At 39.3% G+C, this 24830-nt stretch overlaps 1 protein-coding gene across 3 annotated transcripts; it reads left to right on the forward strand.

Annotated features, from left to right (window-relative positions):
* The first annotated feature begins 620 nt into the window (after nucleotides 1–620).
* On the forward strand, nucleotides 621–24129 carry Zfp948 (zinc finger protein 948). Of its 3 annotated transcripts, NM_001357347.1 has the most exons (7): nucleotides 1783–2050; nucleotides 3854–3932; nucleotides 8662–8761; nucleotides 12102–12262; nucleotides 17835–17947; nucleotides 19585–19711; nucleotides 21510–23504. In NM_001357347.1, the coding sequence occupies exons 5-7, from the start codon at nucleotides 17918–17920 to the stop codon at nucleotides 23354–23356; spliced, it is 2004 nt and encodes a 667-aa protein (NP_001344276.1). In that variant the 5' UTR covers nucleotides 1783–2050; nucleotides 3854–3932; nucleotides 8662–8761; nucleotides 12102–12262; nucleotides 17835–17917; the 3' UTR covers nucleotides 23357–23504. The 3 variants fall into 3 exon arrangements, with proteins under 3 accessions (XP_030105719.1, NP_001344276.1, NP_001002008.1); XM_030249859.1 differs by lacking the exon at nucleotides 12102–12262 and having other exon boundaries at nucleotides 621–2050; nucleotides 3821–3932; nucleotides 21510–24129; NM_001002008.2 differs by lacking the exon at nucleotides 12102–12262.
* Nucleotides 24130–24830: the final 701 nt, after the last annotated feature.

A 24830-nucleotide genomic window follows, 5' to 3' on the forward strand; every position in this document is an offset into this window, starting at 1 on the left:
TAGAATGACAGGAGTCTATCAGAACTCCAAAGAACTAACAACAAATCAGCTTAACACTTAATATTTCTTGACACACACACAACAATCAAGACTCTTAAACTCTATTACCTGATAGTAAACGAGATACTGAACCTGCCATGGTGGAGTATGCCTTGAATCAATCCTAGCATTCCAGAGGCAGGGAACGCTAATCTCAGTGACTTCCAGGCCAGCATGTCTCAAAAAACAAAAATCCCACCACATAGTGATACAACCAAAAAGAAATCTCACACTGGTGTTAAAATTAAACAATTGATCTGGTCACATTAGCACCGTTTTTTTGTTTTGTTTTGTTTTGTATTGTTTTGTTTTGTTTTTGTTTTTTTGAGACAGGGTTTCTCTGTTTAGCCCTGGCTGTCCTAGAACTCACTTTGTAGACCAGGCAGGCCTCTAACTCAGAAATCCACCTGCCTCTGCCTCCCGAGTGCTAGGATCAAAGGTGTGCGCCACCACACCCGGCTTAGCACCAGCTTTTAAACACAGGTACACACAGAGAAACTCTGTCTATAATGAATGGATGAATAAATACCCCCCCCCCTTTTCTATTATTAGATATATCACAAACACAGACACACACACATGACAGCATTGTGTGTTTCTGTGCCCACTTCAAATACTGCCACTCTCACCTCCTACCTCTTCACTATGGTCCACAGTTCCAACAGTCACTCTACTGTGTTCATCTCCATTCATTTTTGCCTGGGATCACTGAGATGAACCAGAGTCATTTGTGAGACCTTGCTGGAGTCTGATGTGCTCAGTATAGGATGACAACTAAAGGCAGTGATTCTTCTACACTCTATCCATAGCCAACATATAGAGAGCTGTTCCACTTCCTAGACTGACTGTGGTCTTGTGTGAGGCCAGTGCAGGGAAGGACAGTTGCTGTTGGTTACTGATTACAATAGTTGTATGGGATCTAGAGGATGGTGTGTCTTAGCCCTTTTCCCTCTTTCCCTTATTTCCTAACCTACTCTTCTTCCTCAGTGTTCCCAGAGCTGGAGTTGTTATAGAGTAACAGACTTTTTTATGACTAGAACCACGTACTTTACTTTTTTTTTTTTTTTTTTTTTTTTGCGACTGGGCTAGCCAAGAGTCTGCATCCACCAGAAATCTGTCATGAGAAAAGAGCCTCGTGAATGACTCACAGAAGACAAATGCCTTTCTGAGTTAGTAAAATGACATCTAGTGGTGAAAGCAGTACAGTGCGGGATGACTTCAGCCCTATGCTGATGACAAAACGATGACTACTGACTTCTTTAGACACCTTTCTTTTTTTTTTTCAAAATCCAAGTTCTTTGAATGTCTGTACCATAGTCAAATTTTCAGAATTTGGTATTGGCTTCCTATGTTTGTGTGTTGGGAATGGGACTCTGGCTTCTCAAGTTAGCCTGTTATTGTTTGGTATGAAGTATGTGTCCTAGAGGCTAGTTTTAGGCTATTTTGCATCTAAAGGATTCAGTACCCAGGATGGGGATCAGATACCGGGGTGCAGCGTCCTATTAGGCCCAGTTCTGGTCTAGGCAGACAGTGGCCACTGGGAGGCTGTGCATAGCGGGTCCGAAGCAGCCTGACAGCTGGAGCTGTATGGCAGGAAGCCTGAGACAAAGTGGGAGGGACGTGTTCGCGGGGCAGGGATATTCACCCAGAAACATGGTGGAAGGTTGTTAGACATTAGGTGGGGGTGGAAAACATAGTGTTCCGAGTGGGAGGAGTATTCCCAGTGGGAGGAGTTAGGGCAGTGACGTGAACGGAAGCTGGAAACTGGGTGTGGGAGGCTGGAAACGTGGGACGAAGAACCAGAAGTGTCAAGGACCTGTCAGGTCCAGAGCTCGCGGCCCTGCCCCGTGGGGAATCGCGTGGTTCAGACCTGGGGTCAGAGGACACAGAGGACTTCGTGGGAAGCTAAAACTCCAGGCAGCCGCGGGTGCCTTGCGGGGCATCCTGGAGGAATCAGCAATCAGTCGCAAAGCGGCGAGAACCGGAGCCAGGCGGCCCTGGAACCGCCCAGGTCAGAGGAGCTGTGGGGTTGGAAAAGGGCGGGAAGGGAACAGGGTGTGATCGGTTTGTCTTCTGCTTCTAAGGAACCTGGCTCGGGAATTCTGCTGTAGATGTCTTTCTTCCCTTGTCGAGAACTTTTAGCTCACATAAATCGGACTAATCCTGTTTTTTTTTTTTTTTTTTTTTAAATTGACTTCTGAATGCCAAATGTTCCTATTAGAATACTGTAGTAGAATATTTGAATTTATGTATTGATTTTTGAAAACCAATTCTGTTTGTTCAGGTTAAAAGGAAAAAGCTCTTGAAATTTACATTCATTCACTCTAACTGGCCTGTTTTACCAGGAGACTTACAGTGACTTGGCATCCCCGGATATCTTTTAGATACTATATATAAAGGAGTGGTTGCAAATAATCTGAAAGAATATTTTATTTTTGCAAATTACATAGGTATGGTTGTGAACATTAACATTTATAAGTAAACTTTTATTTCTCATTATTAATTTATTTACTTTACACTTCTATCGCAAACACCACCCCTCCCCCCACTTCCTCTCCTCCCAGTCCATTCCTCCTGCTTCTCCTCCACCAATTTCCTCCTCCATTTCTCCTCAGAGAAGGGGAGGAGTCCAGTGGCTCAGCCAGTCTAGTTGCAGTAGGACTAGGCTTATCTACCATTGAGGCTAGACAAGACTGCCCAGTTGGAAAAGGAATCCAAAGGCAGACAACAGAGTCAGAGACAGGCTCTGCTCCAGTTGTTACAGGGCCCACATGACAACTAAGCTGCACATCTGTTACAGTTCACAGTTAGAAAGGACATTATAAGCACAAATCTTTAATCCCTATCTTGGGAAACAGGCAGGTAGGTCTAGAAGATCCTTGTCATCCTGGTATACAGACATGGTTTAAGGACAGTCAGGGCTATGGAGAAATCCCGTCTATTGGAAACGGGAGAAGAAAAATGAAAACACGAATGAAACGTATTGTTGTAAACTATAAAACTATAAAGCGTCTTTTGAAAAATTAACTCTTCTATATTAGAAAAATGTCAATAGTAGTCTTTTGTCTCCTTTCTAGTAAAGGACTCTATGGACATACAACCAAACTGTAATTTTTTAGTTCTTTTGTTTGCTGTGTTTGATCCCTGAGCCCATTCTGTTGCTACATCTGGACTAAACTCACCTTGTAGACCAGGCTGGAGTGGAAGTCACTGAGTTCCACCCAACTCTGTCTCCTGAGTGCTAGGATTAAAGGTGTGAACCAAGACAAATATTTTTACTGCTGTTTTGTACTTTGTGGTCAGTTCACAGCCACTGGTGTGACTGTGGACTTCTTCAAGAAGGAGGGGCAATGTCAGGACCATGCTGGGGAGGCTTTGTACAGAGACTGGATGTTGCAGAATTACAGCCGTCTGGTTTGTATGGGTGAGAATAGTTTGCTTCCAGCCTCCCTTGCTCCTCCTCAGGGTTTTTGGTGTTTTATTTTGCAAGCTTTTGGGGGTATAAGGATTTTTAATCCCTTTGGGGGTATAAGGCGTCCATCATTTTTAGTCCAGGATAAATAACGACCTCCCTAGTATATAATATTCTCATCCATATCATTCCATTTCATTTTTGCCCACCAGCTTTCACTGATCTATAAATAGAAGTGAGGTTCAACTTATGCTAACCAAAAATGCTTTCTAAATATTTTCAATATTCTGAAACTGCATGAGAATTGGGGGGGATCATTGTGCAATCCTCTCTTAACCTACTGATCACAGTACTATGTTACAAATCCAGGTGCTTTTTGAAGAATCACTTTCTCATGTACAGGGTTCGCTGATCACCCAGACCTGCTTATCTGTGGAAACCTAGAAGGTGGAGAGGGAGAACACAGTAGCTAAGGATCCAGGTATGTTGGAGGATTGGTGAAGGGATGGTAAGGGATTCAAGTGAATGTGGAAGTGGGACATGAAATCAGTTTTGCCGCCTTCTGTTTCACTAGAAATAGTTCTGGAGACTTCCACTGACAAAAATCTCTTCAGGATTATCCTATTGTAGAAGTGAGAAGACTTTGTTCAGAAGAACTGATGCTAGGTGGCAATACGATTTTACTTGACTGTGCGTGTGAGTGATGCTGTCCTTATTCCACGCATATCACTGATCTACATACCAATATTAAATGATTTTCATTTCAATGATTTTCATATGTTATAAAATTATAAATTAAGACCTCCAGATGTAATGTTTAATAATTTTTGGATCTTTTATTATTCTAACACCTTCTTTAATTTTTAGTGTCAATTTCACCATTCCTGGAAATAATGCCAACAGAGTTTTGATGAGAATCAGGCACCATATTTGCAGACATGTAAACACAGTCCATCCTGTCTTCCCATGGATATCTCCTATTGTCTGTTGTCATGACAATTCCAAGTGGTTTCCATTGCTGTGATTGTAATATACTGTGAGATCACCTCTAGGTGTGATCCTCTTCGTATTTTCCAGCTCTGTGCTGCTCCTTGGTACTTTCAGGATTACTTTCTGTAAAATATGCAAATAAGATTTTAATAGGAATTACTCGGCATCTCCTCAGTTGTCTTCTCATGTTTGAGAAGCACATGGTCAGTGTGCCTGTTTTCACATGTTTTATGTAGTCTGTTACAGATGTCTGCATTCTAGGTTTTGTGATCTGCACCCATGTTGGTCAAGGACTTTCTATCTAATGGACCATTTGCTAGTACTCTTATTTTGTATATTAATACTTTTGTCTTAATTTTCTGTCACTAGTATAATTATGATCATCAGTCTTTACTGAACTCCAAATTCATAGTATTTAAAAAAGATTCTTTCTCAGTGTTTTGTATCTGTCAATATGAAATGAATTTTTGGTAGAAAACATATTTTTAACCTTAGCTTTCATTTTGTGGAGTTTTTTGGTTGTTACCTTTTTTTCTTTTTTTTCTGAAATGCTGTTTAAATTTTTGGCTTAGAGATTATTATCCATGTACATTTCATTAAATTACTGAAACAAGTGCATTTGTTATTATTTAGGAACTTCTGAGTGGACACTGACAATGCAAAATTGGAACCTCTGTATAGCAAATTTGCATTTTCTTATGACCTGAAATGTAGAGCTTTTTATTATGTACATATTGAACATTTCATCTGCTCTTGAGTATGGTCTGTTCAACTAATTTGCATATTTATTAATTATATTATTGTTTCCTTCCTTTATAATTTTTAATAGGTTTTATATTTCTATCCATTATACTGTAGAAACCTAATATATTTATCTACTGGAGAGTTTGTCTCTTCAAGCTTTATAATTCTCAGTATTACGCTGGATATTTTAATTGTACACAGTACTATTTGTCAGTTCCTGCTCTTGTATCAAGTGTCATTACCTTGTTATTCTGCAGGATTCACTGTTTCAGATCCTACATGAAGGTCTTTGATTCTTTGTATGGTAGGAGAGACTTGGACCCATGTTCATGTTTTTATATGCAGATAGATACTTTTCCCAGTACTACTGTGTGAAGAGGCTGTCTAGTCTGCAACACATGTTTATGATATTTTGGTGACATTCACCTGGTCATTGCTACTGGACAGGTTCTGGATCTGCTGCACTTTTGCATTGATCATTTGGAATCACATTGGAATTGCTCAAGCATTGTACTATTTTCCATTTAGATATTTATGTCATATGTATATGAGTATTTTGCTTGCATCATATCTATTCTAGACCTGGAGTTATGGGCAGTTGGGAACCATGTATTGATCCTAGTTATGGAACTTGGATTTCTACAAAACAGTAAACAGTGAAAGTACTGAGCCATCTCTCTATCCCTATATTAAGTGTAATTTTTGTGCATAGGAATAAGAGAAAATGGTCTAAAGCCTTCTAATCATTTTTATGTGGTATGTACACATTTTTCAATTTAAACATACATTTATTATTTTAAATAATTTTTCCTTTAAATATTGTTGTATGTTTGTGTGGATTCTCAAACATAAAAATACACCCTACTCAATCTGTATGTTTTCAGGGGTGAACATTTGATATTGGATGTTCTATTCTCTGGGAAAGGCTATTTCTCCAACTAATTCTCCACTGAATTCCTTAGTGTTTGACTAGGGTTGAGGCCGAGTGAGTTTTCTCCATTCCATATAGCATGTTTCTTGGTGTTGTCAGCTCATGTTTAGACAATCTCAGAGCCAACATCCTGTTCCTCTGGCCCTTAAAATATCTTCCTTCTTTTTTTTTTCCCCCTATTTTTTTCTTGGATATTTTCCTTATTTACATTTCAAATGTTTTCCCCTTTCCAAGTCTCCCCTTCGGGAACCCCCTATCCTATCCCCCTGCCTCTATGAGGGGGCTCCCCCAACCAACCAACCACTCCTGCCTCACCACCCTGGCATTCCCCTTCACTGGGGCATCGAACACCCTCAGGACCTAGGGTCTCTTACAGTTTTCAGGATATTGGGGTTTTGGCCTATTTGAATGAAATATTTATAATATTTGACAAACTAGACAGACATTTGAAAAGCACAGAATTAAATAAATTATTTTGATTAAAAAAAAAAAACTTCCTTTCCTGCAAACCCTAACTTGCTTTAAACCCTCTTTCTCAGTGACCCCTGAGCTTTAGATGCGGGACTTGTGTTGCTTATGTGTCAGTTGAGACTGAGCATCAGAGCTCTGCAATTTGACTGACTGTAGTTTTCTGTATAATATCCATGTGTTCCAGAAAGAACTTTCCTTGATGAGGGGTCAGGAGTACATTTATATATGGGAATTAGGATAAATATGTAGAATGCTATTTGGAATTATGGTGGTTTTGTAAATTACTGGTTGTAGGTTCTCCTCCTCCTCCAAGATCCATGACTTGATAAGCCCAGGAAATACTGTCTAGGTTTGCAATACCAGGCATGATTTCACTCTTGTTGAGGTCTTAAGGCCAATTAGAAGGTGTTGGTTACCGCCAAGGTATGTATGCCACACTTGCAGCCTTGAGTTATGGTTCAGTGCAGATCATTGTGGTTCATAGCTGTCATAGCTGGGTAGGACTGTTGGTTGGCTCCTTCCTTTGTAAACTTACATGTTGCCTTTTGGTACCACGAGAGCTAGTCCCCAGGGAGGATGCTTTACGTTCAGCTCCATCTTGAATTTCATGGTTTTGCTTCCAAAGTACAGGGCATCTTCAACAAAAGGGACTCACTTTTTACCTCTGGAAGGGAACCAAGGGCAACATCAATAGCATATAATGTTTTAGAAATCTCTTGGACAGCTGAGACCAACAATTTGAAAGCATTCTTCTCATGCTTGGTGTTGGTAGTTTTGTTAGAAAAATCTTTAGCTTTTGTGTATAACATTATCAGCCCAGATAGGAAGTTTTCATTTAAACGCTAAGTGGATATGTCTACACAGACTCCTATGTCTTGTAGGCAGTTTTTTCATAATTGGATAATAATATGACTCCTTATTGCTCTTTCAGACAACCTTATTTTATTTTACCATCTCCCTTCTCTATAATTAAATCCCTGCCCCTGTTTTTCTATTTCCTGATTCAAATCATTTGTTCTCTATTACCACCTATCCATTACTCCCCCTCATCCCACCATGGTCTGTTTTACTTTTCTGGTTACAACAATTGCTCATGTTGTGAACTCATATCTGAAGGTTTGGAGCTAGGAACTTCATTTGAGGGTGAACATTCAATATCTGTCTTTCTGGTTTTGGGTTACTTCACTCAGTGTGATTTTTTTTTTTCTTGGTCCACCCATTTCCCTCTAAAGCTCATTCATGCTTTGAATTTTTATAACAGCTAAATAGTATTCCATATTGTACATGTACTACATTTTCACTATGCACTTGTCAGTTGAAGGTCATTTAGGTTGTTTTGATTTGTAGCCATTGTGAGCCACATGGGTATAGCATGTATCTATGTAGTAGGATGTTGTGTCTTTTGAGCATATTCCAAGGAATGGAAGAACCGTGTCATGTGTTAGATTCATTTAACTTAAGGGTTTGCTTATTTAATTAAGGACTCTCCATATTGATATCCATAGTGGCTACATTTTTTTCTTCATGTGTTTTTATTCCCAATGCTTCTATTGTTTATGTTGTTGCTGGTTGGGTTGTTGGTAGTATTCTTCCTTCTCTGTGGTAATTAGAGGTTGACTGTCTTACCCATGGATGATTACTTCCCAGTTCTCCCATATTTCTCTTCTTCACAGGCAATGTATTATTATTTCTTGTGTTCTCATGGATAATATTTCTATTTTTCCTGTGTAAATCTTGCTTCTAATTTATTATGTACTATGCTGCTTTAGGGAAGTGAATTGTGTTGATTTGTGACTATCTTGAAACTATATTTGTGACTGTGCACTTATCTCTGCATCAATTTAAGGAGACTATTTTTCTGGATGCAACGGTATGGCTGTCGGTGATTTTTCTTTCCAGCCTTCAAATTTTGTTCTATATTCTCCTGGCTTTGGGATCATTGTCAGGATACCTGGTAGTATTATTGTGCTTGGATCTTTTAATGTGGTTTGACATTGTTCATTAATAGGTTTCAGTATTGATTTTTGCTTTTCTTTTTTTTTTTTTTTTTTTTTTTTTACCCCTTACATGAAAGGACTACAAGCTGGCTATTCATCATTCCTGACAGAGAAATTTAAAGAAGAGAAACAAACAAACAAAAAAAAATGGCTGATTCTCCAGTAAACATGTCCCAGGTCAGTGGTCATGTCCACATTTTTCTAGAAATGTTATATTTTCAAGCACTACAAACCTTAATTTTCTGCTTCTGATAATTTGTTTTTTAACTTTATTATAAAACACATTTGAATCAAACACTGAAAATAATCAGACCCAGTCTACCCAACTGAATGAAATTTTATATTGGTTACATTAGTCATTGGGAACAAAAAGTCTAGAGACTCTCATTTGATTTGATACAAGGGTATGGAATATGAGAAATTCTTTCCCCAAGATTCATGTTTTAGAACACATCAGAGAGTTCATACTGGAGAGAGAACTTACAGATGTACTGAATGTGACAAATCTTTGATTAGGTGCTCTCACCTTAGAGCACACTAGAGAGAAACATACCATTCTAAATAATGTAACATAGCATTTATCCAGTATGCTCTCTGCTTATAAATCCCATGATATTCATAGTAAAACCATAAGAATAAGAAACATGAGAAAGCCTTTAATTAGCCTTTAAACCTCAGAAAATATGAGTCTCAGTTAAAACAATGATTTGCAAATTGAACTGTGTGAAGTTACTTTCTCTCTCTCTCTCTCTCTCTCTCTCTCTCTCTCGTGTGTGTGTGTGTGTGTGTGTGTGTGTGTGTCTGGGTACTTCTCTGCTTGTATTACTGTGTACTACATGCATGCTTGATGCCTGTGGGGACTAAAGGGTGCATCAGATAGATCCCTTGGTGCTATGCTTAAAGGGAGTTGTGAACTGCTATGTGTGTTGGGAGGTGAATCCCAATACTCTCCATAAGAGCAGCCAGTGGTTTTAACCACTAGGCCATCTCTCTAGCTCCTGGGAAAAGCTGTAGTAAAAATATTCATCTTGTTTAGCATCAAAAGTTCATAATTCTAGGCAAGGTGGGACACATCATTAATTCCAGTATTTGGGTGGCAAAGGCAAGATCTCTGGTCTACATAGCAAGTTCTAGGATACCCTGAATGAACTATATATACACCATATCTCAAAAAATAATAATGACAAAAGGTAATTAAATAAGTTTTAAAGACTTCTAATTGTGTTGTAAATCACAAAGGTCATACTTCTGAGAATCCATATAAAGGTATGTCATATATAATCTCCAAGTCTTGCTTCCCATTGAAAATTATACCCACCAAGTGCATTGAATTCAACAAAGCCTTTATCTAGTGCTGAAATTGCTGACGTAAAAGAAATTCATCAAGAGAGAAAACACATAAAAGTACTCTAATAAAGTATCATTTCTCATTCATCTTCAAAATCATCATAGTAGAGTCAAACCTTACAAATAGTAAGAAGATAAGAAAGTGTGAAGATGTAGATGAGATATGTATGTGACATCACAGGCATGCTCAGACAGAGCTTAAAAATCCCCAATTATTCTGGGCTTCCTGGTGTAACCTTTAGTACCTGCCCTCTGGAGGCAGAAGCAAGTGGATCTCTGAGTTCAAGGTGAGCATGGTCTACACTGCAAATTCTAAAACAGCCAGGACTACACAGAAAAATCCCATGCAAGAAAAACCAAAGTGGTTAAAAAAATAAGGAAGAAATCTCTGAAGGTATAAAGAAATTCATTTTACACTACAGAAGAAAAATTGGGAAGTATTAACCAATACTCTAAATTAAAAATCGTATAGCTGCCATTAACAGCCAGTCCTCCCCACACCCCTTGAGGTAAACAAGACTAGAGGATCCTCTGCTAACTATGATGAAATGGTAATCGGTCCTATCTTACACAATTCCTCGTTCTTAGTACTTTCTGCACAGTTATGGGTCTCTTCATTATCCACCTCCTACAAGAAGAGGAGGGTTCTTTTACCAGACTGGAAAGTAGTGCAAACTGTTAATTATAAATCTGAATATTTAGATGGCAGGTTAATAATGTATTTGTTAAGAAAACATCAATAAGTTGTGCCCTTGGATTTATACTTCCAAGACTTGGGTTTTGGCCATGGCATGAATTCATCTCTAGCTCAGGCTTCAAGTTTGGTCAAGAGAGAGGTTAGCTACTCTTAAGCAGTCATGCCAGTATAGCTCCAATGCATACTTGTTACCCAGTAACTTGATAGTGAAGGATATAGATTTCAAGATTGTACTCTCAGTATCTCCAACCCAAAGCTTTAGGTGTCTTCAGCAACTCCATGTACTTATGATTGCCAGCAAAAGGACTGGCAATGGCCTTTTTTGTTTGGAGTGCCTCTGGAGACTCCTTGACTAGTAATCTTAGGCAGATAATAGGTACCTGGTAGAGAGTTTCACTCAGTACCCCTGTTGTCTGGAAGGAGCATCATTTACCCATGTGGGATACTTCTGTCAAAAAGGCTTATAAGTGATATTTTCTTTAACTTGTAAAATAGTCAAATTTCATAAAACTTCATATATCCTTTTGGTTACTCCAGCCATTCTTCCTCCTTTCTTCCTGCCCCATCCCCCGTTTCATATTTAAAACATGTTTTACTTTATGCCCAGTTCTTTCATGTCACATGTGATACCATCCTGTCATTATAAATTTTTTAGTTTGTTTGCAAAATGATAGGGGCCTATGTATCTTCCTTATAGACGTCTCCTTTGGGTTCACCACTCAGCAGCCCTTTCTCCTTTCCACTACTTCACTGTGTACTTGAACCATTCTTCCCCAGTATTCGCCTTCTCTAATTTCATATCATCCATAACCTACTATCCATTCTTTCTTTCTGAGTCTCCCTCTATTGGTCCATTTCTAACTTCCTAGCATCTACATGCAGTCTTATTTCAACAAATAAAACAGAAACATTAAAGCTAAGATGCACATATGAGAGGAAATGTGTGCTGTTTGACTGTTGGGGATTAGTTGGCAGAAGTCTCCATATTTTCCAATTGCCTACATTTACATCCAGATTTCACACTTTCATTTTTATTTACAACTGAATAATATACCATGTTCTATAGATACATATCATATTTTTATAAAAAATTTTTATTTGCCTATGTGTCAGGTGATGGATAACTGAGTTGATTGCAGGCCTAGACATTGTGAATAAAGCAAGAAGAACATGATGGGCAAATGATCATTGGTAAGATAGAAACTCCCTGGATTTGATAGGGAGTAACCAAGATAGGTTACTGTGTATCAGAGTTCTCTAAGGTTGAACCTTTTCATGTTGAAGGATACTCTGTAGAAAAATAGGGTGTTATAGGAAAGGAAAATTAACTGGATGCCTTAAAGGCTAGGGAGTGAATGGGCCATGAACTGTCCAACCTATAGAGACTCTCCCCAATGCTCAGAAATAGGAAACTTAATAGTTTTAGGAAGTCTCAGAAACTGGCAAGATTCACTATCGCCTTTCTGCCTCAAGCTTACATAATTGGCAAGGACCGCTGACAGGGTCATACAAGATGAGTTTTACAGAAGATGCTCAGACCAGCCATGAAGCAGACACTGGTCAAGCTGCCTGGACTCTGGAGCACAAGGCACGCTCATGGAGGAAGTGGCTTATTAGATCACTTCTCAACTCAGGTGAGATGCATGGAACTGCACTGATCCCCAGGTTTCCATCTTTATTATCCATGACTCTCACAGGTGGCAGCTATCATTGAATCCTTTCTGTTTCTATCAGAAACCCCCTCACCCACGTTTTTATAAGTCACCCCAATAAAACTCAGTAATCCACTGGGCTTTACAAATGACCCAGGGGTTAAGAATACTGTGTGTTCCTTTGAAGATTCACTTTATTTTCCCAGCATCCTCACATGGGCGCTCAATCTCTCAGCTCAACTCCAGAATCTACAATGCCCTTTCCTGGCCTCTGCGAGGACGAGGGACACATATCATACACAGACATAAATGCAGACAACACGACTAAAAAAGAAACCACACTGGTTCGTTAAGGTGGACTTTGTTGGTTCCCCAACATTGATTTATTATTATTTCCTTATCTGGGATAAGTAGATGATTGTTCTTGTTTCCACAGGAATAATATCACACATTAGTGCTGTAATTAGGTCACATAGAAGTTTTCTTTCTTTCAGTTATTCATTTATTTATCGGGGCATCTAGACTGACTTCAAAAGTTGATTCTCCAGTTTTTTGGGTTTTGGTTTTTTTGTTTGTTTTTGTTTTTGTTTTTTTGAGACAGGGTTTCTCTGTGCAGTCCTGGCTGTCCTGAAACTCACTCTGTAGACCAGACTGGCCTTGAACTCAGAAATCCGCCTGCCTCTGCCTCCCAAGTGCTGGGATTACAGGCATGCACCAACACTGCCCAGCGATTCTCTAGTTTTTAATATCATGGTGGCTCACAACCACCTATAATGGGATCTGATGGCCTCTTATAGAGTCTCTGGAGACACCAACAGTGTACTTACATGCATAAAAAAAATAAATCTGAAAAAAAGAAAAGCAGTATTTGAGCTGGGCATAGTAGCACATGCCTTTAAACACACATTTCCACAGAAAACCCTGTCTTGAATGAATGAATGGTCCTCTCAAACTTCTATCATTAGCTATTTAACACTGACATACATATGTGTGTAACATACGCATATGGATGCAGAATGTGTGTGTGTATGTGTGTATGTGCATTTGTATGGGCACATTTAATACTGCCCATTTTTACCTCCTACCTCTCCACTATCCTGGTCCACAATTCCAACAGTCACTCTACTGTGTTCATCTCTATTCATACTGCTTGTAATCCAGAGATGAACTGAAGGAATGCAAGGACACAAGCAGGGCTATCTTGTCTGAGTCAACACCATCTGGCCGGAACCTCCCCTCTGTCTATTGCCCCTTGACGCGGGGTAAAGTCATACATCAACTAGTTGCTATGTGAACAAAGATAAGCCCCCAGCCCACAGGAACAAAGTCCTGATGCCCTTTTGCTGACATGTAATCTTTCTGTTAATGATTGAATGAGCCAATCCCATACCTTTGTTGAAATTCCTCGTACCCCTATCCCTTTTTCTTCCATAAAAACCCCTAACTTTTGAGCCTTGGGGCCTACATCTGTTATCTCCTGTGTGAGATACATGTTGGTCCGGAGCTCTGTCATTAAACTACTTCGTGTATTTACATCAAGGCGTTCTGTTCTGTTTGTGATTCTTGGGTGCACGCCGAATCGAGAGTTGAGTGGGGGTTTCCCCACTAGGTTCTTTCAGAACCAGAGCCATTTGTGAGACTGTGGGTTTGGAGCCTGATGTGCTCAGCACAGGATAACAACTAAAGGCCATGACTCTTCTCCTTGAATCTATCCATAGCCAATGTCTGAGAGGTAAAGTGAGCTGTTGTTCCCTTTCCTAGAATGACTGTGGTCTTGTGTGAGGCCAGTACAGATAAAGCCCAGTTGTTGTTGGTTACTGATTACAATAGTTGTATGGAGTCGAGAGAATGGTGTATCTTAGCCTTTCCCCTCTTTCCCTTCTTATTGCATAACCACTTCTTCCTTGGAGTTTCCACAGCTAGAGATGAATGGTGTAGGTGACTTTTTGAGACCTTACTTATTTTATGCATCTGGGACAGCCAAGAGTTTCAGTGTTTACCACTCCGTTAGAAGCAAAGAAAGGAAGAAAGGGGGGGGGGAGAGAGAGAGAGAGAGAGAGAGAGAGAGAGACAGAGAGAGAGAGACAGAGAGAGACAGAGAGAGACAGAGAGAGAGAGAGAGAGAGAGAGGAAGAAACTGTGTTTTTTTTTCTCACTTTTGCACGAGTCACAGAAGTGTAACTTGTTTCTTAGTTTACTGACAAGACCGCCATCTAGTGGTGAAAGTAGTACAGTGGGATGAGTTCAGGTCTGGGCTGATAGCTGTGGGCCAACCACTGGCTACATGAGATTGCTCCCTTTCCCTTCTTCTCGTGTTTGTTTTTGGGGGATGGGACTCTGGCACCTGATTTTAGCCTTTTGTTGTTTGGTATCCAGTATGTGACCGAGAGGCTGATAGTCAGATAAAGGTCTGAGGTTGCCTATCTGGTATCTGAGGATTCAGAACTCACAATGGGGGTCAGATAATGGGATGCAGCATCCTACCCAATCCACTTGAGTCTAGGCTGGGAGCAAGCACGCAGCTGTGCAGAGCAAGTACAGGGCAGCTTGGCAGCTGAACCTGTGTTGAAGGAAGCATGAAACTGAGTAGGAGGGATCAGTCTCCCTGTGGCATATTGGCCTAGTTTAGAGGAAGGGTATAGTGTAGGTGGGGTTAGTGGAATGAAGCCAGGGAAACTGGGAAACAATGTGTGTTTTTCATAGGCAGTGGGACTAAAGAGTCAAAGACAGAAGTATCAAGAACCTGATTTTGTACTGAGCTCTTGGGGGGGGGGGGGCTGCATCGTGGGCAGTCATATAGTGGAGACCTGACTGCAGAGGACTTGAGGGGGTGGGGGTAGGAGGTGGGGGAGTAGGGGTACCTCGGGACCAAACACTTCCCTAAGCTGCAGGTGCCAAGTGGGTCATCCTGGGAGACTCAGCAGTCTGCAACCATATAGATGGGAATAGATGCACTGGGTCCATGAGCCTCCTAGATCAGAGGAACTACAGGAACAGGCAGGAAGGGAGGAGAGAGTGATCATTTTCTCTATTGTTCATAAAGATGACAGCTCTCTAAATTTTTGCTGTCAATAAATTTTCAATAATATTAACTGGAATAATACTATTTCTAAATCAATCTTATGGCTGCTAGATATGCTTATAAGAATAAACCAGTAGAATATTTGAATTTATCTGTTGATATTTGCAACGCGGTCTCTTTGCTGTGGTGGAAAGGACAAAGCTTGAAATTTACAATCATCCATTATAATATCTGTGATCTACCACTTCCCTATTCAAGAGAGTGGCATATGTACCTAGGGACTTGGATTTCCTGAGAGCTTTTAGATAGGAGTCATGAAAGGAACTCCTGCAAATTTAATTGAATCTAAAATACAGTTTGTGAGTTCTACAGGTATGGATGTAAATACTAACTTTTAAAAGTAAACTGTCTATCCATCATTAATTTTCCATCTGAAACGTATGTAATCTGTGATGTAAATACAGTGTTGTAAGAAGTGTGCAACCAGATTTGATGAGGCTCTGCTTTTATCTCAGCACTCAAGAGGCAAAGGCAGCTGGGTCTCAATGAGTTGTAGGCTGGCCTGGTTTATGTAGTATTTCAGGACAGGCAGAGCTACATGGTAAGACTCTGTCTCAAAAATCAAGGAGAAAAAAAAAGTAACTACAAGAAAGAGGGGGGATTGAAGGAAGGAAAGAAAGACAGAAAGAAAGAAAAGGAGGGAAAAAAGGAAAAAAAGAAAAAAGAAATGTGTCTTGTACTGAGTTCTTAATGTTGTAAATTAGAGTCTGGAAATCACAGTATGTTCTTTGAGGGAATCGGGTCACAGTATTTTCACAGTTAGAAAGGATGTTATAAACCAGTTTGTGGTGGTGGCACACACTTTTAATCCCAGCATTCAGGAAACAGAAGCAGGTAGATCTTGGAGTTCTCTGCCAGTCTGATCTACAGAGTTTAAGGACAGCCAGACTACACAGAGAAACCCTGTTTTGGAGGAAAAAAAGAAAGAAAGGAAGAGAGATAGGAACAAAATTAAAAGGTATCATATAATAGAAATAATATTATGAAGCATCTTGTGAATAATTATGATAACTCAACTATATCAAAAAAGCATCTGCAATCTTCTTGTCTTCCTGATTCAACAAAAGCATTCTGCTCATGGACACTTGGACACATGGCCAAACCGTTACATAGAAGTCACCATGTAGGCCAAGCTGACCTGGAATTCACAGATTTCCACCCACCTCTATCTCTTCAGTGCTCACATTAAAGTTGTGCACCAGCAGGAATGTTCAAACTGTTGTCTTTTATTTTGTGGTCTGTTGACAATCAGTGGTGTGACTGTGGTTTGGTAGAAAATATATGGCTTGTGTAGAGAACATTGTCAGCCCAAGGAAGTTTCATTTACACTTCACATGTGTATGCTTTCCCAGACTGATATGTATGGTAGACATATGTTATGGTAGGATAATACCATAATTTCTCATGAGTTTTTAGAAATCTTTTCTGTTATGTTACTCTTGCTGTGTTTATATCTTGCTCTTCTCTATAAATAAATGCCTCTCATACTTTTTCCATTTTCTCCTTAAGATCGTTCATTCCCAGTTTTACTTTTCTGGTTAGTGCAGTTATTCCAGGTTGTGAACTCACATTTGAAGATTTGGAGGGAGGAACTTTCTATGAAAGAGAACATGCAGTATCTGTCTTTTGGGTTTGACTTATTCCACTCAGTGTGATCTGTACTAAGTCCACACATTTACCTGCAAATGTCGTGACTTCAATTTTCTTTACACTTCAATAATATTTTTTAGTGTACATATACATTTTTACTTCTCAATTGGAGGACATTTATGTTCTTCCATTTGGTACCTGTTATGACTCTAGCGTCAATGTGCAATGTTGAGCGCATATCTGTGGAGTAGGGTGTTGAGCCCTTTGAGCATATTCTAAGGAGTAGAAGAACTGGGTTACATACGAGATTTATTTAACCTGTGGGTTTGTTTATTTAACTGACAATTCTTTATATTGATTTATAGAATGGCTATTATTTTGTTTATAGTGTTTTTATTCCCTATGTTTTTTTTAAATGTTGTTGCTGGTTAGAATATTTGTAGAATTCTTCTTTCTTTAATGTGAGAAAGAATGGCTTGCACCTTTGAGTTTGGTTGATTACTTCCCTATTCTCCTGTATTCATCTATTCTTCATATGAAATGTATTATTTCCCATGTTCTTCTAAATAATTTCTCAAATTCTCCTGTGTATGTGTTGCCTCTAATTTATTATGTGCTATGCTGCTTTAGTAAAATGAATTGTGTTAATTCATGACTATCTTCAAATGCACTTCTGTCTCCCTCTTTCGAGAGAATATTTTTCTGAGTGCAATAATATAGTTGCTGGTGTTTTTCTCTCCAAGTTTTAAATATTTTTCCGTGCTCGCCTGGCTCTGGGATTACTGACCAGACACCAGGTAGTATTTTGTTGCTTGGGCCTTTTTATGTGATCTCCCATTGATTTTTTTTTAACAACATTCAGTATTAATTTTACTTTTCCAGTTTGACCCATTGATATTAAAGGACCACTAGCCAACTATTCATTCTTCCTCAAAGAGAAAATCAAAGAAGAGACACAGAAAGAAATGGCTAAATCTCCAGTAAACATGTCCAAGGTCAGTAGTAATTTCCAGTCTATTTCTAAAAGTGTTGTAGTTGGATACAAGACCTTAATTTTCTGCTCCTGGTAATTTTTTAATATTTATTTTGAAATTGTTATAAACAGACCAACAAAATCACAAACTTCAATTCAGCAGACCTAGAGTCTAGACAACACAATGCATTTTTATGCAATCAATATTCACTAGGAACAGAAGCTCTGGAGCCTCAGATGTGATTTTATATTTTCACTATCGAATATATGTTTGTGTACTAATCCAACACCAGACCCCCAAAAAATTTGTGACAGAAGTAGAACGAAGGAAAGCACTTAGCTTTTTTTTATAACAGGTGGTCATTACCTTCATGGCAGGTATATGTGGCTTAATTGTGCCATGAAACTGATGTTCTTGAGTGTAGGCTGAGATTATATTTTACTTGTATTTATTTCTCTTTGGTGTTTAATATCATGTTAGTGTTGATGTGTCTACATGTTTGTTAGCACCTCATATCTGTTTATCTCAGGAGAATCACACACTTGTCTAAGAAGTTCAGTGGTAACTTTCCAGAGTAGAGAGATCAGTATTTTTTACTTTTTTTCTTTTCTTTTGTTTGTATCTCAGACAACATCCCACCTAGCAGAACACTTGGGCTTGACCTCATTGTGTAGAATTATGTGGAATGCATCCTTACAAATGTCTTATGGGCATTGACTGATGGATGTGAATAAGTTGTTAGTGACATTTGATATGAAAAAAATACTCTCATCGTGGTTTTGCTCTAGTTACTTTTTACTTGAATGATAGCTATTCAATCCTACCTTGCAGCTGTAGGGTTCTGAAATTGTTATTTGTCTAAGATGGCTCTTTTACATGCTCAGGAAAAGTTTCTATCATGTTAAATGCGGCTAAGGCAGATTTTTCCATCTGCTTGTTAGTGGTCCCAATAGCTATCTATCTGTATCTCTATCTCTATCTCTATCTCTATCTCTATCTCTATCTCTATCTCTATCTCTATCTCTATCTCTGTCTCTATATAGTTGATTTATATGTTACCCTTAAAATTATCAATATGTAGTATTCTTAACAAGCTTGCTACTGTGGAAAAATAACATAATTCTTTGCCTAAAAAGGACTCATGAGTTCTGCCTTCCATACCTACCCCTTTGCTTTTTAATCATGTGGTGTTAAATATTATAGTTTAAAAATCATACCTGAGCCTGTTAGAATAGATTATGTCAAGGCCCAAATACAGAGAAGATTGACTCAGTGTATGCATTTTAGGATGATCTTCAGGCAGAGCATTTAAAAGCACATTCCTCATCATGACCTGTCCTGAGACAGGAACATTGTGATCCTGGGGCACATGAGTTCAGAATACATAAGAAGTAGATAACTATGTCAATATTTTAAATTTGTGTCTTGTTTCTTGGATACTACTTATAAAACATGTCATCCTCCTTTCACAGAGTTTGAACATTCACTACAGAATGTGACTAACTATACTGGAAATCATTTTTTGATTGTTTTAAAAATTTTTTAATTTTTTGATGGTGTCCAATAACAATGTTCTTCACTCATCTACATTCTGTCTCTGTATATCCAAGAAAGCATTCTACCTTGTAACACTAGTCAAAGTGTAACTTTTTTTTCAGCATCTGTTAACATTTCGAGATGTGGCCGTGGACTTCTCCCAGAAGGAGTGGGAGTGCCTGGACTCTGCTCAGAGGGCTTTGTACATTGACGTGATGGTGGAGAATTATAGCAACCTGGTGTTTGTGGGTAAGAACATTTTTCTTCTACAGTTCCTAACTCTTCCTTTGTAACTACTGACTTTATAGCTTGTAAACTCTCTAGTAAGCAGCCATGGAAAAAAAAACAAACAAACAAACCAGAAGTCTAGGTAGTGAAAAAGAAATTTTCCAAGATAGCCAGATTGCACCACTATTATGAGCAACTATGAGCTGGAGAAAGTAGAGACAAAGGAAGCATAGTGTTTGTGCACTATGAAGAACTGGAAGTGGAGATCTGATTGCAGCAAGGAACAGCCTGATGTGAGAGGCCTGTGCTGCCTGTCACCTGAGGCCATGGTGATATCTAGGCCTTGTCTTGGTTTGTGGCCCCACTGGCACTATGGGTCTGTATCAATGTCTGCAGCCCATGTGTCACTACAGGCCATATGGATTTTTGTGGTCTGGGCTGCTCCCTGAGGCCATATTGATGTCCTAGGGACTTTCTAAGCTGGCTCTGCCTCTTATCAGCAACCTCCTGGTGGTGCAACCTAGACTTTTACTTGGGAGAGCTTTACCTGCTCCTCACCTAGGCAGCAGAGGAGGGCTGGCCTACATGGCATGTGTGTGCAGAAGAACTGGAGGGCCGACTACCTTAGTTACTACCCAGGAAAAGTTTCACGACATTGATTTAGCTCATCCCAATATCTACCCCATTTATGAACTGCTGGAACATGTGGAGGGGCCAGTCCTATTGAACCAAAGCTGCAGGATTTCAGTGACTCATGACAACAGCAGGATATCTAAGAGGAGCCTCTACAAGGGTCCAGAATTGGTGGTGTAGAAAAAGCCAGAGACCTAGAACCAGACCAATGACTCATTGCCACAAATATTTGCAAGTAAAACTGTTGATACAAGAGCAGATTGTTGGCCAGAGCAATGGCTAGATTTTTTTTTTAATTTTAAGTTTTATTTTTTATTGTCTTTTGAGGTGTAGGTTACAAAGGTGCAAGGTAGATTGGGAAGGTTCTGAAAACAAGTGGACTTGGGGTGCGTGATGTGAATTTCCAGAGAATCAGGGGGGAACAAAAAGAACTGTTAAGTAAAAGAAAACATTTCCATGATATTTACTTTTTTTTTTTCATTTACCATTTTAGAGGTGCCATGTACCCTTGATTTTGATTTGAAGATTCATTCAGAAATTCAGTAGCACATACTGTTTCCACCCATATCTTAAAGTTCCATAGCCATCATTGCAATTGACATTGTTTTACTTGTAAGAAGAACTCAAGATGTGCAAACTGAAAATTCTCCCACAATATGCTGCAGATTGTAATTGGAAATAGTAGTTGAGAATTCATTCCTATATTTCCCCTATTTTGTGTTCTTCTCATGTACTGAGCCCAGCACTGTCTCAGACATCTGTATTTTTTTCCAAAATTCTAGCATTGGTCATAGGTTTCTTCACAGAAAACATGGATTATTGTGTGCAGAGTAGACCTGGTTACCTGCCAGGAGCAAATGAGGTACAAACAGTGTGAGCCTGAGATTAGATTAAACTTTTTACACAATTCAGAGAATGCCAAGTTGGACATTTTCAGTAAAGATGAGTTATGTATTAGAAATCACTGACCCATGTATAGATCTTTCTGTATAGATCCTCACAAAAGCAGCTTGTCACCTGAAGAACTATATACAGTTACAGTGAATGAAAAGTGTCAACTACTGGGAGCTCTGTTCTAAATAGTTGCAGGTTGAATTATCTTAAAGGGGAACTTACAGAGACAGACATTTATCACATGTGTAATCTGGGAACAAGCCCTATTGATCTGAATTGTACTCATTTTCAGAGAAATATTCTGTACGTGATACTGTCCATCAACATGTGAGGACTGAAAAGGAGTCTCGTCAGTGTAATGAACTTGGTGAAATGCTTCATGAACCCACCAACTGTGCACCTTATAATACAAGTGACACTACAGAAACCTCTAACAACTACAGATGCTGTAATGACCAGGATGCCTCTGTTGACTCTTCAAACCCAGATAGACTTAAAAGCGTGCACACTGGAGAAGAACGTTGTGAATATAAAGACTGTGAGAAATCTTCCAGCATTGCTCAAGATCAGAGAACAAACAGTGCAAACAAAGAACAGAGACAGGAAAAACATGGTGGCCATTTCAGCTCTACACACAGTCTCAAATCTTCCAGCATTGCTCAAGATCAGAGAACAAACAGTGCAAACAAAGAACAGGGACAGGAAAAACATGGTGGCCATTTCAGCTCTACACACAGTCTCATGCAACAAGCAATCTTCAATAGAGAGAAACGATACCAGTGTGGGCAATGCCAGAGATGCTTCAGTACCTCCGCAAACCTCACTATACATCAGAGAATTCATACTGGTGAGAAACCCTACAAGTGCAACTTTTGTGACAAATCCTTTGCCCAGTGTACAACTCTTAAAACACACCAACGTCTTCATACTGGAGAGAAACCTTACAAATGCAAAGAATGTGGAAAATCATTTCCTCAGTTGTCAGCACTTAAAAGCCATCAGAAAATGCATACTGGAGAAAAGCCTTACAAATGTAAGGAGTGTGACAGATTCTTTGCCCACTGTTCCAGTTTCAGGAGACATCAGAAAACTCATAGAGCTAAGAAACATACTGGCCCAGATTGTGGTAAAGACTTGCATCAGCTTTCACACTTTAAAAGCGATCACAGACTCCATACTGGAGAGAACCCGTACAAATGCAGTGAGTGTGACAGATCCTTTCCCCACTATGAATTATTTAGAATTCATCAAAAAACTCATTCTTCAGAAATAGATTATGAATGTGAAGAATGTGGTAAGTCCTTTACTGAATTATTACAACTTAGAAGGCATTACAAAATCCATTCTGGTGCAACACTTTACAAATGTAGAGACTGTGACAAATCCTTTACCCAGTATTCACATCTTCAAAAACATCAGACAATTCATACTGGAGAGAGACCTTACAAATGTAAGGATTGTGAAAAATCCTTTCTTCATAACTCACTTCTTAGACGACATCAGAGTGTTCATACTGGAGAGAAACCTTATAAATGTAAGGAATGTGACAAATCTTTTACTAGAAACTCCATTCTTAGACAACATCAGAAAATTCATACTAAAGAAAAGCCTTACAAATGTGTAGAATGTGACAAGTCCTTTACCCAGCTCACATATCTAAGAACACACCAAAGAGTTCATACTAAAGAGAAACCTTACAATTGTACAGTATGTGACAAGTCCTTTACAACGGGAGCAACTCTTAGAATACATCAGAGAGTTCATACTGGAGAAAGACCATACAGATGTACGGAATGTGGCAAATCTTTTCGTGAAGGCACAACTCTTAGAACACATAAGAAAATTCATACTGGTGAGAAACCTTACAATTGTACTGTATGTGACAAATCTTTTATCAGGTACTCACATCTCCAAAGACATCAGAGAGTTCATACGGGAGAGAAACCTTACAAATGTATGGAATGTGACAAATCTTTTACTGAGTGCTTTCTTCTTAGAAAGCATCAGAGAATTCATACTGAAGAGAAACCTTACAAATGCAAAGACTGTGACTTAGCCTTTGTGTGTATTTCAAATCTTAGAAAACATCAGAAAAATCATACTGGAGAAAAACATACTGTTGTAAATAATATGACATAACATTTATGTGGTGTTCCCTGCTTACAAATCACAAGGGAATAAGTAGTAGACTCACAAAGATAACAAGTTTGTGAAATCCTGTAATGAAGATTGAAGTCTTTAAAAATGTAACAAAGTTTATATTAAAATAAAAATTCTGTAAATGTAACTGCATGGAAAGATTTTTTTTTTCTTTTTCTATGTTCATGAATGCCTGGCCTGCACTGATTACAATAGTTGTATGGAGTCTAGAAAATGGTGTGTCTTACCCCTTCCTCCTCTTTCCCTTCTTATTTCCTAACTACTGCTTCTTCCTCCTTGTTCCCTAAGCTAGAGATGGTATGGAGTAACTGACTTTATTAGGACTAAAACCATGTATTTTATTTATTTTCTACATCTAGAAGAGGCATGAGTCTCGGGAGGCAGAGGCAGGTGGATTTCTGAGTTTGAGGACAGCCTGGTCTACAAAGTGAGTTCCAGGACAGCCAGGGCTAAACAGAGAAACCCTGTCTCGAAAAACCAAAAAAAAAAAAAAAAAAAAAAAAAAAAACCACAACCAACCAACCAAACAAAAACAAAGAAAAAAGAAAAGCACCTTGTGCATGAGTCACAGAAGACAAACTCCTGAGTTAGTAAAATGACAAGAACCCAATCGCGGTAAAGCAGAGCACTGCAGGATGCATTGTACTCTAGGCTGTTAGCAAAGGCCTGACCACTTCTTGAGACACTTATTTGTGTTTTGAAAATCCAAGTTCTTTGAATGTCTGTCCAGAAGTAAAAATTTCAGAATTTCAGAATTTGGTTTTGATTTCTTATGTTTGTGTGTTGGGGACTCTGGCTTCTCAATTTAGCCTCTTACTGTTTGGTTTGAAGTATGTGGCCTAGAGGCTGGTTTTAGGATGTCTGTCTTGGATCTGAAAGATTCAGAACCCAGGGTCAGGATCAGATAGTGGGTGCAGGTCCTACAGGATACAGTTCTGGTCTAGGCTGGCAGTGGTCATACGGAAGGCTGTTCAGAGTGGGTTCATGACAGCTAGGGCTGTGTGGAAGGCAGCCTGAGATTGAATAGAAGAGAGGGGTCTCCTCAGGACAGAGATACTCACCTAGAAACAAGGTGGGAGGATGTTAGATATTAAGTGGAGTTGAAAAAAGTTCTTCTAATTGGGAGGAGTTAGAGGAATGATGTGAACAGAAGCTATGAACCAGATGTGGGAGGCCTTGGTAGTTGGACAAAGAGCCAAAGCCAGAAGTGCCAACAACCTATTCCATTCCAGAGCTCTCTGGTCTGCACCGTGGGGAATCGAGTGATGCAGACCTGGGGTCAGAGGACACGGAGACTTCGAGGGAAGCTAAAACTACCGGTAACAGAGCTTGCTGCACAGGGCATCCTGGGAAAGTCAGCAGTCAGCGATGCTCACGGTGTGATTGGTTTCTCTTCTGTTCATCAGGAAGCTGGCTCTGGAATTCTGCTGTGGATGTTTTCCCTTCTCGTTAA

Source organism: Mus musculus, chromosome 17 (assembly GCF_000001635.26).
Source record: "Mus musculus strain C57BL/6J chromosome 17, GRCm38.p6 C57BL/6J".
NCBI classification, from domain to species: domain Eukaryota; kingdom Metazoa; phylum Chordata; class Mammalia; order Rodentia; family Muridae; genus Mus; species Mus musculus.